This window comes from Eptesicus fuscus, chromosome 7 (assembly GCF_027574615.1).
Source record: "Eptesicus fuscus isolate TK198812 chromosome 7, DD_ASM_mEF_20220401, whole genome shotgun sequence".
In the NCBI taxonomy this organism is placed as follows: Eukaryota; Metazoa; Chordata; class Mammalia; order Chiroptera; family Vespertilionidae; genus Eptesicus; species Eptesicus fuscus.
Genome location: NC_072479.1, coordinates 32,266,109 through 32,281,661, shown reverse-complemented (window position 1 = coordinate 32,281,661; position 15,553 = coordinate 32,266,109). Strand labels below are relative to the sequence as shown.

The following is a 15,553-nucleotide window of genomic DNA, read 5'->3' as shown; positions in this document are numbered from 1 at the left end:
CCACAGCAGACAGATGATGATAGAAAACCCTAGATGAAGAGTTAAAATATAGAGTCCTTTCCACCCTCTAGCAATTCAAAGGGGTTATCTCACCTCTGTTCTGCTAGGCCGTACCAAAGAGTATTGTGTATATTTACTAGACTATGTAGGTTCCGTTTTTGTGGTGGTTTGGTTTTTGTCAGCCAGGGAAAACTACTCACAGCAAGTCAGTGCTGCCTCCTTTGAGTGGCTTGTCAACATGAGTATGTGCGAACAGTGGAGTTGTCTAACCTCTGCAGTCTTGAAGAGGCAACTGCAAATGGAGAAAAGGGCTTTAGAGGGACTTGGACGATTGAGCACAAAATTTCAGATGAGAAAGATTTCTTTTGCCTGCATAAAGGGAGCCTGAACTTATCAGTAGACATTCTTTCTCTCAGATATAAGCCACTCACATTCCTCTTCTCTAGACCAAGTTACTAATGAAAATGTATTCCAATGCGATTCAACTGAGCTTTCAAGCTGTGCATTCTCCTGAGATGAAATCTGCAACAAGAGCAGCTCCCCAGGGCACTTCTGCTTTTGAAGCAAAGATGGCTCGTAGAGAATTTAGTAGGGTGAGTGTTTTCCCTTCAGAGTATTGAAGGGGTTCTACACTAACTTTAATTATGTTAAATCACTCATAAATTTTGCTAGGCATGCTCCATAATATTAACAAGTTAGAAAACATGTTACTCACAGGTCACAGTTCATGTGGGAATGAATTTTAAAGGCCATGGTAACTGTAAACTTGGGAAGAAATAGTTCTAGGTGATTGCTATAATAGAGTGGGGCTATTTGCTTTTTAATGTTTATCAAACAGAAATAACGTTGTGACTACATGTCTAGTTGTCTCTCCTCTGGAATGGTTATTATTATTAATTATTTTTATTTTTTTGGAAAGTAGGTAACACAATTCTAATGTCCACAGAAGGAAACGCTCATTGGGAAATGACTGTTGGTTTTGTGTTTGTTTAATTCTCTTCTCATGCTTGTGCTTGTTTATTTACGGCCTTCTACCTTGGTCAAAGGTGAGAGTATCTGATGAGTCTGAGTTCCTAAGGTGACATTTAAAACTTGAAATATTCGAATATGTGGATGATAGTGGAGTTAATTTCCATTTACTACCTCTAATTAAACACATTATTTATTTTAGGAATAGAAGAGTAAAGAAACACAAATCATGCTGATGCTTATTATTCTTCCTAGATGTGAACATTAGCCAACATTGTTCTTTTTGGGATATTATAAATCATTGTTTAAATGTGAATAAGGTGCCATGAGCTCATGCATTAGCAGTTTGCAAAAGAGTCTGGTCTGATGAGAGCAAAGCAAACTTCAAGCAGTGCAAACCAACTCAAGAAAACAATTCCAAAAAGCTATGCAAGGTCAGAGAATGATACTAGCATTTGCTAAACGAGCTTTTCACTTTATAAGCAGAAATGCAAAACATCTGTACCATCCGTCGCCATTTTCCTTGACTGCCCAGATGTTGTGGTTAACCTGAACCCGGCTGGTAATGTTTCTGAGGACCCAGGCATCATGCTGATTCCATGTACTTCACGGGGAGGAAACTGCCTTCTCCAGGTTGATCCACGCCTGAAATTCTTGTCATCACTCTGCCAGTACAGAGTTAAAACATGGAACATTGATTATTTACATTCAGCCCATCAAGTACCTATATAATAAAAGCCTAATATGCTAAGTGTCTGGTCATCCATTCAATCAATCAAAGTGTAATATGCTAATGATAAGCTAAGGCCACTCAATTGCTTACTATGACATCCACTGACCACCCGGGGGCAGACAGTCAACCGGTCAACCAGTTGCTATGATATGCACTGACCACCTGGGGGCAGATGCTCAACATAGGAGCTGCCCCCTGGTGGTCAGTGTGCTCCCACATGGGGAGCACCTCTCAGCCAGAAGCCAGGCTCACAGCTGATGAGCACAGCAGCGGTGGCAGGAGCCTCTCCCACTTCCCCAGCAGAGCTAAAGATGTCCGACTGACGGCTTAGGTCCGCTCTCTTGGGGACTGGGCCTAAGCTGTCAATCAGACATCCCCTGAGGGCTCCAGGACTGCGAGAGGGTGAAGGCCGGGCTGAGGGATGCCTCCCCCGCCCTCTAGTGCACGGATTTCATGCACCGGGCCTCTAGTAAATATCATGTAATGCTTTATTTTGATTACAAAATGAAAATGCAGGAAATTTGAAACAAATTTCAAATAAAGTTTTCATATGATTTCAAATCCAGGGTTTGTCATCTATAAAAGGAAACATCTTTGAAAACCTAAACTAAAACCCCAACATTTTTCCCAAAATTATACTTTGTTGCACTTTATGCAAACAGGTTTTATGTACAATATACTTAGTGGAATAAGTGTTGGCTCATATACTGGAATAACTATTTTATAAATGTTGTTTCTATGTGTACAAGATATATATGTTATAGTAATCTATATTTGACATAGCCTGGCTCATATTGGATACTATAACCCATAGTCTATGTAAGAAATTCAATTTGTCACATGTTAGATTTTAGCTGATACAGAATTAATTTTTTATTTGCTGAAAAACCTGTGCAGCCTGGGCAACATCCTATATAATAAAGAAGTAATATGCAAATTGACTATCACTCCAACACACAATGTGGTCAAAGATGGCTGCCCCCAATGTGGACACAAGATGGCTGCTACAAGATGGCCGGCAGGGGAGGGCAGTTGGGAGGGACCAGGCCTGAAAGGAAGGGCATTTGGGGGCAATCAGGCCTGCAGGGGAGGGCAGTTAGGGGTGACCAGACCAGCAGAGGAGGGAAGTTGGGGGGGGACCGGGCCTGCAGGGGAAGGCAGTTGGGGGCAACCAGGCCTGCAGGGGAGGGAAGTTGGGGGTGATCAGGTCTGCAGGGGAGGGCAGGTCGGGGTGACCAGGCCTGCAGAGGAGGGCAGTTGGGCGTGACCAGGCTGGCAAGGGAGGGAAGTTAGAGGTGACTGGGCCAGCAGGGGAGGGCAGTTGGGGTAACCAGGCCTGCAGGGGAGGACAGTTAGGGGCGACCAGGCCAGCAGGGGAGGGCAGTTCGGGGCAATTGGGCCAGTAGGGGAGCAGTTAGGGGTCAGTCAGGCTGGCAGGGGAGTGGTTAGGGGGTGATCAGGCTGGCAGGCAGAAGCAGTTAGGGGCAATCAGGCAGGCAGGCCGGTGAGCAGTTAGGAGCCAGCAGTCCTGGATTGTGAGAGGGGTCCCAGATTGGAGAGGGTGCAGGCTGGGCTGAGTGACAACCCCCCCCCATGCACAAATTTCATGCACCAGGCCTCTAGTCATTATAATAAATGCATGTTCCCTTTAGATGCCACTAAAAGCATAATGTAACTCTGGTTGCTGTTTTATAAATGTAATTCTGGTTGCTGATTCTATTACATATGGATGATACTTTTTTCCCCTCTCTGTGCATACACAAAGTCCCTGCACAGACACAATTCTTTTCTCTACATTGATTAGCACCAATATGTAATTTAGCATTTAATTAATATCATTCTTCTATCTAATTCTAAGGAAAATATTAGTCATCCCACATAGATCTTATCTTCTTATATTACTAAGTTTCTCATCTAGGGAAGGACTGTGTATTCCCTGAAGTTATAGCTAAGAATGCATGCTTGACCCACTGACTCAGGTGACTTCATTTTAACATACGGAATGATTGACATTCAGCTCAAATTATCAATGTTATAAATAAGTAACACTATAGGGGATTCTTCATCATAGATTGTGAATTTAATTAAATGACACACAAGGTCACTTGTAATTATATATATATCCACTGTTCTCTTAGAATTCTTATTATCAATATCAAAATTTTGCTTAGACTTGGTAGACATTTTACAGTTTGAGAAATGTCTGCTACTCCTCTGTTTGGTTTTACATTGACCTAAATCTCCAAATGTTCACTGATGCAGCTAAGAAGCAACGTTTCACAGTTGTGGCCTCTCTGATTTCTTGAGTCTTGGGAAGTTGTTGCATCAACACAGATATTCTTCAGTTCTACATAACACTATTTTCCATTGTAAGAATAATAACTCTAATAATGTATGAGTGAAGGGCTCAAAAATAAGCCATACATTTAAGAATTTAAATCATGATTCTTGACTTCTGCTCTTTCCACATAGTGTTACTGCAGAAAGTTAATGGGAACAATAAAGCGGCTACATCATGGGAAAAAATCCACAAGATGAGGTTAAAATGTATCCTCTCAATTGAAGTCAGAGTCTGTGGAAACACATGAGTTCTCAAATTATTTCAGTTGAATCTGAATGTGATCAACCCCACAAACAAGTCTACTCTGGTTGTGGTTGTGGGCAAGCTGTTTAGTTCATTTGTTTATACTCAAGGAGAGAGAGAGAGAGAGAGAGAGAGAGAGAGAGAGAAACAAACAAAAAGCTAGGACAGAAGAGAATAGAGGGTTTGAATGATAAAATCACTTGCTGTGTCTTTAACAATAAGAAGCAGCTATATGATTTAAAGGCAGATAATCGCATACCATTCAGAACTTTCCTCTTGTTACTTTCAGGAAGCAGCTCTATCAATCACCCAGGCTATATCCCTACCAGACAGCTCCTTCAGGTCAGTCTGCATTTTAAAATGCAGCAACATGGCAGGCCCTTAATACTTCTTATTACAATGGTTTTGCAAATTTTAAGCAAGAAGAATATTGTATTTAAAAGTGTGTATGGGTGTAGGCAGACTGTCTTTGATTCAGCAATTAATAAGGATTTAAAAGATTATCAATCCACTTAGCCAATTAATATCAGTTAAATATTAACTGGCTTTAAAAAATATTACTCATTATCCTGATTGGACAGGAGTATGAATTTATAGGGAGTTAGCTGAGGTCAGAACTGTAGAGTTTACCAGCCTGCAACCTCCTGCACAAAGGCAGTCTGGTTTTTATAATACCAATGTCATCAGCCCTGTCCATTTGGATGTGGAATTATTGCATCATGTTAGAGTTTTCTTGGTTCATTCACAAAACAATTTTAATCAGCTTTTCTTTGTAGCCAAGAAAGAGCTGCATTTTGTGACACACAATTATGCATCTCTTCAAGCTCACGTTTCCTCACTGCTTCCTAAGAGACTGTAAAACTCAGGGCTATTAAAGTCCACAGTGACTATCAAGCAGAGTCTGCTAATGTCGCTTGTATTTCTTTCTTTTATTTTAATTTTAAAAAACACACTTTCTTTTTAATGTACTGATTTGAGAGAGACAGAGAGAGAGAGAGAGAGAGAGAGAGAGAGAGAGAGAGAGAGAGAAACATAAATTTGTTGTTCCACTTATTTATGAATTTATTGGTTTATTGTATGTGCCCTGACCAGGGATCAAACCTGCAACGTTGACATTTTGGGATGACACTCTAACCTACTGAGCTACCCTGCCAGGTCCCTTGTATTTCTTCATCTCAGGAGGCTACTTAGATGTTTATTATTTTTCAAATCATTTAAACATGCATATATGATGTATAGGGATTCTTACACTCAAATCTTACAACTGGTAAAATGTTCTTCGTATATTTTTAAGGAAGACTCAATATTGCTATCTAAAATTATGAAAAGTTCCCCATTCATTCAAAGACGTTCTCTTCATTTTAATATCCTAAAATTTCCTGTGAAGATATACTGATATTTAAGAAATAAGCACATTTCTTATTAAAAGCTAAATTTATTAGTATTGGTGTTATCATTACTTACAATTTTTAAAAAAATGTTGCTTAATGTTATTTTGCATTCACAGCTCATGAAAAGCAGTCTTGTTTTGAATTGCATCTTAGTGTTTCTAACTGTTGATATGATATTCATGAATTCATGAAGTTCTTTCAAAAATAAAATAAGTAACAAAGTGTAATATTTAGGAACAATACTGGGAAAAATTCTAGATCCTATCCATGGAGCAAGCATCTGATTAATTTTGGGGTACTAGTCCTTGAGAGCCATTTTGCTTGTACTCACAGGATCCTTTTGAATGACAGATAAGGACTTACTTCATCCAGCCGACGCTCCGTTCCCAGAGCCAGGAGGTTATTGTATTCCCTTTCAAGAATCTGCCTGGCCTGTTGACATCAAATAACAGTCACCAACACTGAAGTCACATTGCATTTAAAACAAAATAGAGATTATATTTATCTGAGAAAGCATTACAAACCCTGTTTCATTTATGGCATCTTACGTTTTTATTCCTCCATATCTACAAGCCATTGTAAATTTAACCTATAAATAAAAGGTAGGGCAACTTGCTTTCATCTGTGAACAGTAGAGAAATAGCCTCACATAAATGTCCTCACTTTTGCTACTTTATTGAAACGGAAACTTTTCTATAAAATTTGAAAGACATAAAAACAAAATAAAAAGTGAAGTTAGACTGCCAAATTTTGAACAAGTCTATGCAGGAAGTTCTCAAACCTGGCCAATGATTACCATTTGGGGAAACTTTAGGTAAGTAAGATTCTTGTGATTTACCTCTTGATACCTGATTTATTAGGCCTGTGAAATAGGTTGCAGGTTTTACTTAAAAATTTTAAGGAACTCCGGTGATTCAAACAATTATCTAGATTTGGAAATCCATGGCATCCCCAATGCTAACTGTCTGTATAATCCAGATATGTAAATAGAAATGACTTGCCTCTCAGAGAGGCAGAGACCAGAGGCCATCTGTCAGGGACACTGTTTTGGGGAATCTGGCATTCAGGTGCGAGGTTGGACCACATAACCTCCACATGCCTTCCAGTTTAATTGTATGATAATGTTTTGGGTAGAAATTCAGCAACTTGAAATGAAAGCCCCAGGGACATATTTCAAAGGTTGAGCTGTCTCCTTAGGAATCATTAATACCCCAACATCCCCCCCCGCTAAAGTTTAGCTTGCTGTGATGTAAATGAGGCACTGCCCCTGCAGCTCAGAGGGCTTGCCTGGGTGTTCTGTGTTGGAATCTGCAGTAGCAAAGCCATGCTGCTGTAGTCAAAGTTCTCGTCCAGGGCTATCAGTGAGCCGTGCACTCCACTCTCAAGGATATTATTTGCATATTCTCGAAGGCCTATTGCTTGGATCCAGCGAATAACTCGATCATTGCTCCACACCAACACATCTAGGAAAAGAGGTGCATCATTTTAGGCTGCAATATTTTGCATAATAAACAAAACTACTGGCTGAAATGGGCCACAGGCATTCTGGCCAAGTCAGCACTTATGCTGATTTCTTTATCCACTCCCTAATGCACCTGGCTGGACCCCTTAGGTTGCATGTATCTACTGTTCTAACAACTAAGCATTTGTACTTTTAACCTAGGAAAAAGTTGTCACTTTTAAGAGTTTGTTGTCACTGATATGAGAGCCCTTCCATCACATGGAACACAATGTCCGTGTTTCTTGTTTTCACCTGGAAGCTCCTGGCTCTGTCTGAAGTTCAATATTTTTGCCACCAGATGGGGATATTTCTTGATACACAACTTCAGTAAAGAGAGCAAAATGAGAACCTAGAAAGGATCTTCATCAGTTTTTAAACCACTATGTAAACATTTCATGTAGACTAGAAGATACTTTTTTTTTTTCACCTGAAGTAATAAATCAGAGATCAGAGAAGCAAGATAAAACAAGGACTAGCTAATTTGATACTTTCCTGCTATTTTGGCAATTCATTATTTAAAATCACATACTAATACAAAAATCAATCACTCAGTCAAATCACAAGTTGATTTTCCTATTAGCTTAAAAAGTAGTATTTTACTGAGGTATGAAATACAGTAAATTTTATTTTCTGAAACTAAAACCTTTAGGGAAAAATATCATAAATGCCCTTTTTAGACGAAAACATATAAAAGTGCATTTTATTATTATTTTTTTTCCATTTCTTCCCATGATGAGTTGACAGAATGCTATATAGCAATGACCAAAATAGAAAGAATAGAATGTTCCATAGGGGAAAAAAATGTAAGGAACTTAAGGGGAAATTAGAAAAAGGAATGGAAACATTTTCCTAAATCCTATAGAAAGGCAAATGAAACTCATAAATTATTATTACAGTAAAAGTACATTTTTCTGTTCATTTTTTCTTTCTAAATGAAATGTACACCTTTTTAGAAAAAGTATAAAGGAGATTTTGGAAATTAGTTTTCAATGTCTCCCATTTAAAAAAGCAAGGTAGTATTTTTTGAAGGGAAGGTGAGAAAGTGTATTTATATACACATTTTTCAAAAGCATTACTAATTTGTCTTAATGCATTCATTTAACCAAGTGAGGTTTTCTTGTTATAACATTAACGCCATAAAATGATGGTGATGCCTCAGCTCCATAGAGGGTCCCTCATCTCAATTAGGTTCAAATTTTTTGTTCATCCTCACCTGGAGATATTTTTCCCATTGATTTTTAGAAAGAATGGAAGGGAGGGGAAAGACAGAGAGAGAGAAACATCGATGTGAGAGAGACACATCAATTGGTTGCCTCCCCTATATGCCCCAGTGGGGATGAAGCCTGCAACCTGGGACCCTTCAGTCCAAGGGCCGATGCTATAATCACTGAGCACTGGCTAGGGCTAGGTTCAAATTTTTAAGCATATTTTTCCAAATCTCCCATATCTTTATTAACTGATTTTATCTGTGTGTCTTATCAATGTCTAATATTTTTAGTCTCTCCCACTATGATTAGGAAAATACCTACTTCTATGTTTAGATCTTTCTGATTTTGCTTTTCCTATTTTAAGTCTATATATCACATGCATACAAATTTGCCACATCTTCCCTTTCATTATAAAATACCCATTTTATATTTAGTAATGTTTCCTGCCTTAAATTCTATCTTCTGATATTAGAAAAACCACAGCAGCTTTCCCTAGTGCTTGCTTATCGCCTTTACTTCCGACTTTTCTATGACCTTATATTTATGGTTGGAAAGAGCATATAATTGTTTTAATTTTTTCAATGGCTTCTTTAATCAGATTAGGTAATTCCCTTTCACTTGATATTATTGTTCAGATATTTGAGTTTAAATCTACTATATTTCAATTTGTCTTACCAGTCTTTTGTCCCTTTTCTCTCCTTCCTTGCCTTTTTACAAGCTATGTCATTTAAAAATTATTTTATTCTACCACTCCATTGGCTTTTAAAGCCTGTAATATGAATCTTTGATTTATAATCTACTACAAATCAGTAGTTTTATCACTCCTAGATAATGAAAAGAACTTCAATTTAATTTCATTTATTCCCTTCTTGCCTTTTGCATTATAGTTGTTATAATATCTGTCTGTGAAATTCAAATTCCACAAACATTACTATTTATTGCTTTTATTATCATTACTAGAGGCCCAGTGCATGAAACTCATGCACGGAGGGGGGTTGTCCCTCAGCCCAGCCTGTACCCTGTCCAATATGGGACCCCTTGAGGGATGTCCGACTGCCCGTTTAGGCCTGATCCTGGTGGGATCGGGCCTAAACGGGCAGTCAGACATCCCTTTCACAATCCAGGACTGCTGGCTCCCAACTGCTTGCCTGCCTGCCTTCCTGATTGCCCCTAACCGCTTCTGCCTGCCAGCCTGATCACCCCATAACCACTCCGCTGCCAGCCTGTTTGCCCCCAACTTCCTTCCTCTGCTGGCCTGGTCACCCCTAACTGCCCTCTCCTGCAGGGTTGATCACCTCCAACTGCCCTCCCTTGCAGGCCTGGTCCTTCTCAACTGCCCTCCCTTGCAGGCCTGGTCCTTCTCAACTGCCCTCCCTTGCAGGCCGGGTGCCTCCCAACTGCCCTCTCCTGCTGGCCATCTTGTGGTGGCCATCTTGTGTCCACATGGGGGAAGGATCTTTGACCACATGGGGTCAGCTATATTGTGTGTTGCAGTGATGATCAATCTGCATATTACTCTTTTATTAGATAGGATTAAAATTTCCCATACATTCCTTCCATTCTCCTTATACTGCCTGCATTTAAAAATGTTCTGTAGGATTAGTTTCTTTTTGCCTTAATAACTCATTCTAATATTTATTTTCTCTTTGGATTTTCTGGTAATGTAATCTCTCAGATTTTATTTGTCTGAACCTGTATTAATTTTGCCTTTAATATTGATGGGCATACAGTTACAGGCTTTTAGATGAGAGGTTAGTTTTAAGAAAAATTTTAAGGATGTCATTCCATTTTTTTCTGGTGTTATTTTAGTTGTGGAGTCAGATACTTCATGCTGCTCCTTTGAAAGTAATGTGGAGTTTTCTCTGGCAGATTCTAAGGTGTTTTTTTATTTTTATTATTTTTTTTCTTTTTTGGGGGTCATGATTTTCAGCAGTTTTACTACAATGTATCTAGATGTATTCCCTCCTCACCCCCTTTTCTTTTTAACCTTGTTTGACATGCTTAGGGTATCGTGAATCTGTAGCCTGTTTTCATTATTTTTTTCCAAAAATCACCACCATTATCTTCAAATATTGCTTCTTCCTCATTCTCTCTTATCTCTCTTTCTGGGATTCCAATTATACCTGTACTAGATTCCTCACAGATCATTGTCTCTAATGATCTGTTTTATATCATTCATTCTTTTGTTTCTTTTCATGTAGGTCTCAGGCCACATGTTTTCAAGTGATGGGTCTTTTTTAAAAAAAATACATTTTTATTGATTTCAGAGAGGAAGGGAGAGGGAGAGAGAGAGATAGAAATGTCAATGATGAGAGAGAAACACTGACCTGGCTACCTCCTGCATGCCTTCTACTAGGGATCTAGCCTGCAACCTGGGCATGTGCCCTTGATCAGAATCGAACCTGGGACCCTTCAGTCCGCAGGCCAATGCTCCATCCACTGAGCCAAACTAGCCAGGGCTGATGGGTCTTTTTTTTTTTTTTTTTCATTAAAATTCTCTTTTACTGTTAAACCACCAATCAAATTCTTAATTTCAGTTTTAAATCTTCTGTTTCTTCAAATTTTCATGTGTTTATTTCTTTATTTTTTCATTTAAAATATTTTTTATTTTTTAATTACAGTTGACATACAATAGTATATTAGCTTCAGGTACACAACACAGTGATTAGACATTACATAACACTAAGTTATCACCTGGATAAATCTCTCACCCATCTGACACCAAACATAGTTATTAGAATATTAACTAGATTCCCTATAATGTACTTTACATCTCCATTACTATTCTGTAACAACCAATTGTACTTCCCAATCCTTTCACCTTTTATACCCATCCCCCAACCCTCCTCCTATCTGGCAACCATCAAAATGCTCTGTTTTTTTGTTGTTAAGCCTCACATTAGAATATTTTCCCATTGATTTTCAGAGAGAGTGGAAAGGAGGAGAAAAGACAGAGAGAAACATTGATGTGAGGGAGACACATTGATTTGTTGCCTCCCGCATGTACCCCAACCAGGGCCAGGGATCAAGCTGCAATCAGTATGTGCCCTTCAGTCTGCAGGCTGATGCTCTATCCATTGAGCAAAACTGGCTAGGGCAAAATGTTCTCTTTATGAGTCTGTTTCAGTTTTGCTTGTTTATTTATTTTGACTTTTAGATTCAATTTTTGATAGATATGTATTGATTACCATTTAATTGTTCATATTTTTTTTATCTTTTTTTCTTCTTCTTAAAGAAAAGCCTTAACATCTCATATAATATTGGTTTGGTAGTGATGGACTCCTTTAGCTTTTCCTTGTCTGGGAAGCTCTTTATCTGTCCTTCAATTCTAAATGATAACTCTATTGGGTAGAGTAATTTTTGGTTGTAGGTCCTTGCTTTTCGTCACTGAATATTTCTTGCCAATTCTTTCTGGCCTGAAAAGTTTCTGTTGAAAAATCAGCTGACAAATCCCTTGTAGGTAATTAACTGCTTTTCTATTGCTGCTTTTAGGCTTCTTCTTGTTGCTTTTAGGCTTCTTGCTTTGTCTTCAACCATTTGCATTCTAAGTATTTGTCTTGCTGTGGGCCTCTTCATGTTCATCTTGTTTGGGATTCTCTGTGCTTGTTAGACTTGTATGCCTATTTTCTTCACCAAGTTAGGGAAGTTTCTCAGATATTATTTCTTCAAATATATTTTCAATTTCTTGCTGTCTCTCTTATTCTTCAGTCATTCCTATGATGCGAATGTGGGTACCCTTGAAGTTATCCCAAAGGCTCCTTTCACTATCTTTATTTTTTGGATTCTTTTTTTTTTTCTTTTCTATTCTGATCGGGTATTTTTTGCTTCCTTATATTTCAAATTGTGGATTTGATTCTTGGCTTCATCTACTCTATTATTGATTCCTAATACATTATTTTTCATTTTAGTTAGTGTATCCTTCATTTATGACTGGTCCTTTTTATGCTGTTGAGGTTCTTACTACGTTCATTGAGCATCCTGAAAAGCACTGTTTTGAACTCTGCATCTAATAGATTGCTTGTCCCCATTTGTTTAGTTCTTTTTCTATAGTTTTATTCTGTTCTTTCATTTGGGGTATGTTTCTTTGTCTCCTCATTTTCACAGTCTCCCTGTGTTTGTGTCTATGTATTAGGTAGAGCTTTACAGAGTGGCCTAATGTAGTAGGTGTCCTGCACAGTCCAGTGGCACTACCTCCCAGATCACTCCAGCTGGGTACTCAAGGTGCATCCCCCATGAGGGCTGTGTTCACTCTCCTCTTATAGTTAAGCCTTGATTGCTGTTGGCAAGTCAATGGGAGGGATTTATTCCCAGGCCAATCAGTTGCAAGGACTGGCTATGATCACTGACCTCTGGCCAGCAAATAGGATGTAAGTTGGTTAGCATTATACTTTGGTTATATTAATCTGCTACTGTTGATAGCAACTGATTAGTTCTAACTCTTGAGTACAGTACACTTGCACTTCAAAAGTTGGGCAGGTATGTACAATTGACAGCAATGGCTATCCGGTTGTTTTCACTAAATGCAACATTTTTAAAAACTCACAGGATAATAGTTTTCTCAAGAAAACAACAAAACTGTCCAGTTTTCTTTCTACTAAATGGATTGCAAATAGGAAGGGTTTGTTCTTTTTTTAGAGCTGGGTTTATATTTTGATAGTCTAAGAAATATTAAGCAGTCACCATTTTTTTCTCAAATATATTGAGATAGAGTATGTGGTGAAATGGCTGTAACCGATAAGGGCTACCAAGATTATCTCAGAGATAGTAAGACCCTAACCCCAACAGATTTATGGCTTAGAACCAGCTCAATCCAAAACAAGTGACTAATTCCACCCCTAGCCTCATTATTTGCTCATTGCAACACATTAACATACTAAAAGACATACTACAGTGATAGGAAGCAGAAAGCCCATATAAAGACACAGAATGGCCAACAGTGCTCTTCCAAGAAGTCTCCACCCTTTCCCGGAAAATTTCTGAATATTCCTCCCCCTTATTGAATGCCCTACCCCTGGATTAAATGAGCCTCAATGAATGAAGTAAATCCCACTGGTGGTGGGGTGGGGGAGAAGGCTGTCTGTCTGTGGAGTAGCCTTCTGTCTATCTCACTGCTTCACTAATAAGCTCTCTTTCCCTTTAAACTCCACACTAGCTAGCCTTTGAATTCTTTCCTGCAGGAAACCAAGCACCCACAGTGGGTGATGGACCGTTGGGTCCTGGGACCCCTGGAACACCTACATCAACATGTCTAGTCAAAAATTCCATCACCACAACTGTAGTTAAGAGTCATCAAGTATACAAAATAAGCCATTTATTTATAGGTTGAAGACAAATAATCCAAACTTTTCTTCTTCAGAACAGCTATATATCTTTTTTTTTTCCATTTTGTAAATCAAATCCCTTTATATAAATCTGTTTCTAAGCAAAATTTATGTCCCGACTTTAAATCTTTTTAGAGACCCCCTGGACCTAAACAATAAATGGCCAGAGATCAGAGCTGACTGTTTCTTAGCAACAAATTAAATGTTAGTACATTCTTGATACTCACATGGTCTCTTCACTTTTGAAAGCTGTTTATTAAGGTCAAGGTTAATTAACACTTCAGATAATAACAGAGATCCCCTAGACACAGTCAAGAGTTATTCTTGTAAATGTCATCAGATCAGTTACAGGAAATAGGGGCTATTTATAATCTCACTCACAGCTACTTATCATAGGAAGTTGTCTGTGTTTAATCTTAGTGAATTATGAAAGTTTATTTTTTCTCAGAGCTACACTCTAAACAGCAACTGTCAAATACTAATACAATATTTGATGTAAGGCCAAATGGGTAATTCTTCTTCTTTATGTTTATCTATATATGAATATTCCATGTGGTGAGACCAAGCATAAATAAAATCTACTAGGAAAATATACTTCAGAAAGAAAACTAGAAAGTGGTATCCCTTAAATTCAAATGATAGAAACCAAAGATGAACTACAAAAAATAAATTATATACCATATTTCTCTGAATCATAATGAGAATGTTCTATTAAAAGTTTAACAAAAATATCTATATGGAGGCACCTTTAGAAAAAAAAACAGAATGTATAATCAATAAGTTCAGAGAAATAAATTTCAATTTAAAAGATCATTTGAGATATTTACCAAATGAGATATTTACCTTGCAAAGATATGATATTCTTTTCTGTATTTTAATCAGAAAACTAATGAAAAAGAAATAATGATGACACAATTCTAGCCAAACACTTAGGTTAGTTACTTAATGATCATTGTAAAACACACAGCATTTTAGGTTCATAAAAGTGAAAGCTAACCACCTTTCCCCAAAAAGGCATCTGATATGAAAGAAAGTATATTACCTTTTATTTCATGTTGGCTTGCTTCTCGTCTTCTTTCCAGCTCTTTTCTGTCATAATTCAACCTTTTTAAGCACATAATCCCATACTGTAAACTTGTTCTGTTATTTTTTAAAGTAAAAAACATGTTAAATATACTCAGCAGATGAAGAATGTTCCTTGATTAAGCAGAGTCAACAGTGTGCACTACTTTTAGGGCAACAGGCTAATACACTAGATCTGTAATTAAATTCTTTAGTATTGCAGGAAAATAAAATTATAGTTATCTAACTAAGCACACAGTGTTTCTAAAGAGAAAAAAAAAAACTTGCAAATGAGAAAAGTACAGTCATGAAAATAATTATGGATTATGTCATTTATTCATATGCTTTTGTCTTCCATTAGGCTATTTTGACAAGTGAACATTTCACTCTTTTGAAAATAATTTAAAGAGTCACTATTATGGAGACAGGAAAGAATATATGTGATATTTATACTCTCTTTTAAAGCTATTGAGGACAGTAATATAAAAATATGAATAAGTGAAGTAATGAGATAACCAAATACTAAGATGAACAGCCACCAACTCTAAGTGATACAGAAGTATGTGAAAGGAACAAATTGGCAGACATTGGAACTCTGGAATGAAGAGCAGAAACTTGACTGATTCTTAAAGAATCAGGTGCAAAAAAAAAAAAGAGTTACTAAAGAAAATGGAGCATCATGACCTGCAGATGAAAGTTTAAATGCCTGGTGATACTCAGGTACACTATCTGGGGTTAAAATCTGTGGTAGGAAGCCAAGAGAAATAATATTATATAGAGAGAG

The 15,553-nt window shown here is 37.7% G+C and overlaps 1 protein-coding gene across 5 annotated transcripts in view; it reads right to left on the bottom strand.

Annotated features, from left to right (window-relative positions):
* Positions 1-233: 233 nt before the first annotated feature.
* PPFIA2 (PTPRF interacting protein alpha 2) overlaps positions 234-15,553 on the bottom strand; it is a 476,100-nt gene continuing 460,780 nt past the window's right edge. For all 5 annotated transcript variants that reach the window (XM_008143799.3, XM_008143801.3, XM_054718820.1 and 2 more), the window contains 5 exons: positions 14,750-14,847; positions 6,965-7,140; positions 6,041-6,109; positions 1,475-1,634; positions 234-292 (listed from right to left, as the gene is read on the bottom strand). In XM_008143799.3, the coding sequence (XP_008142021.1) occupies positions 234-292; positions 1,475-1,634; positions 6,041-6,109; positions 6,965-7,140; positions 14,750-14,847 (562 nt within the window). The remainder of the gene's footprint in view (positions 293-1,474; positions 1,635-6,040; positions 6,110-6,964; positions 7,141-14,749; positions 14,848-15,553) is intronic.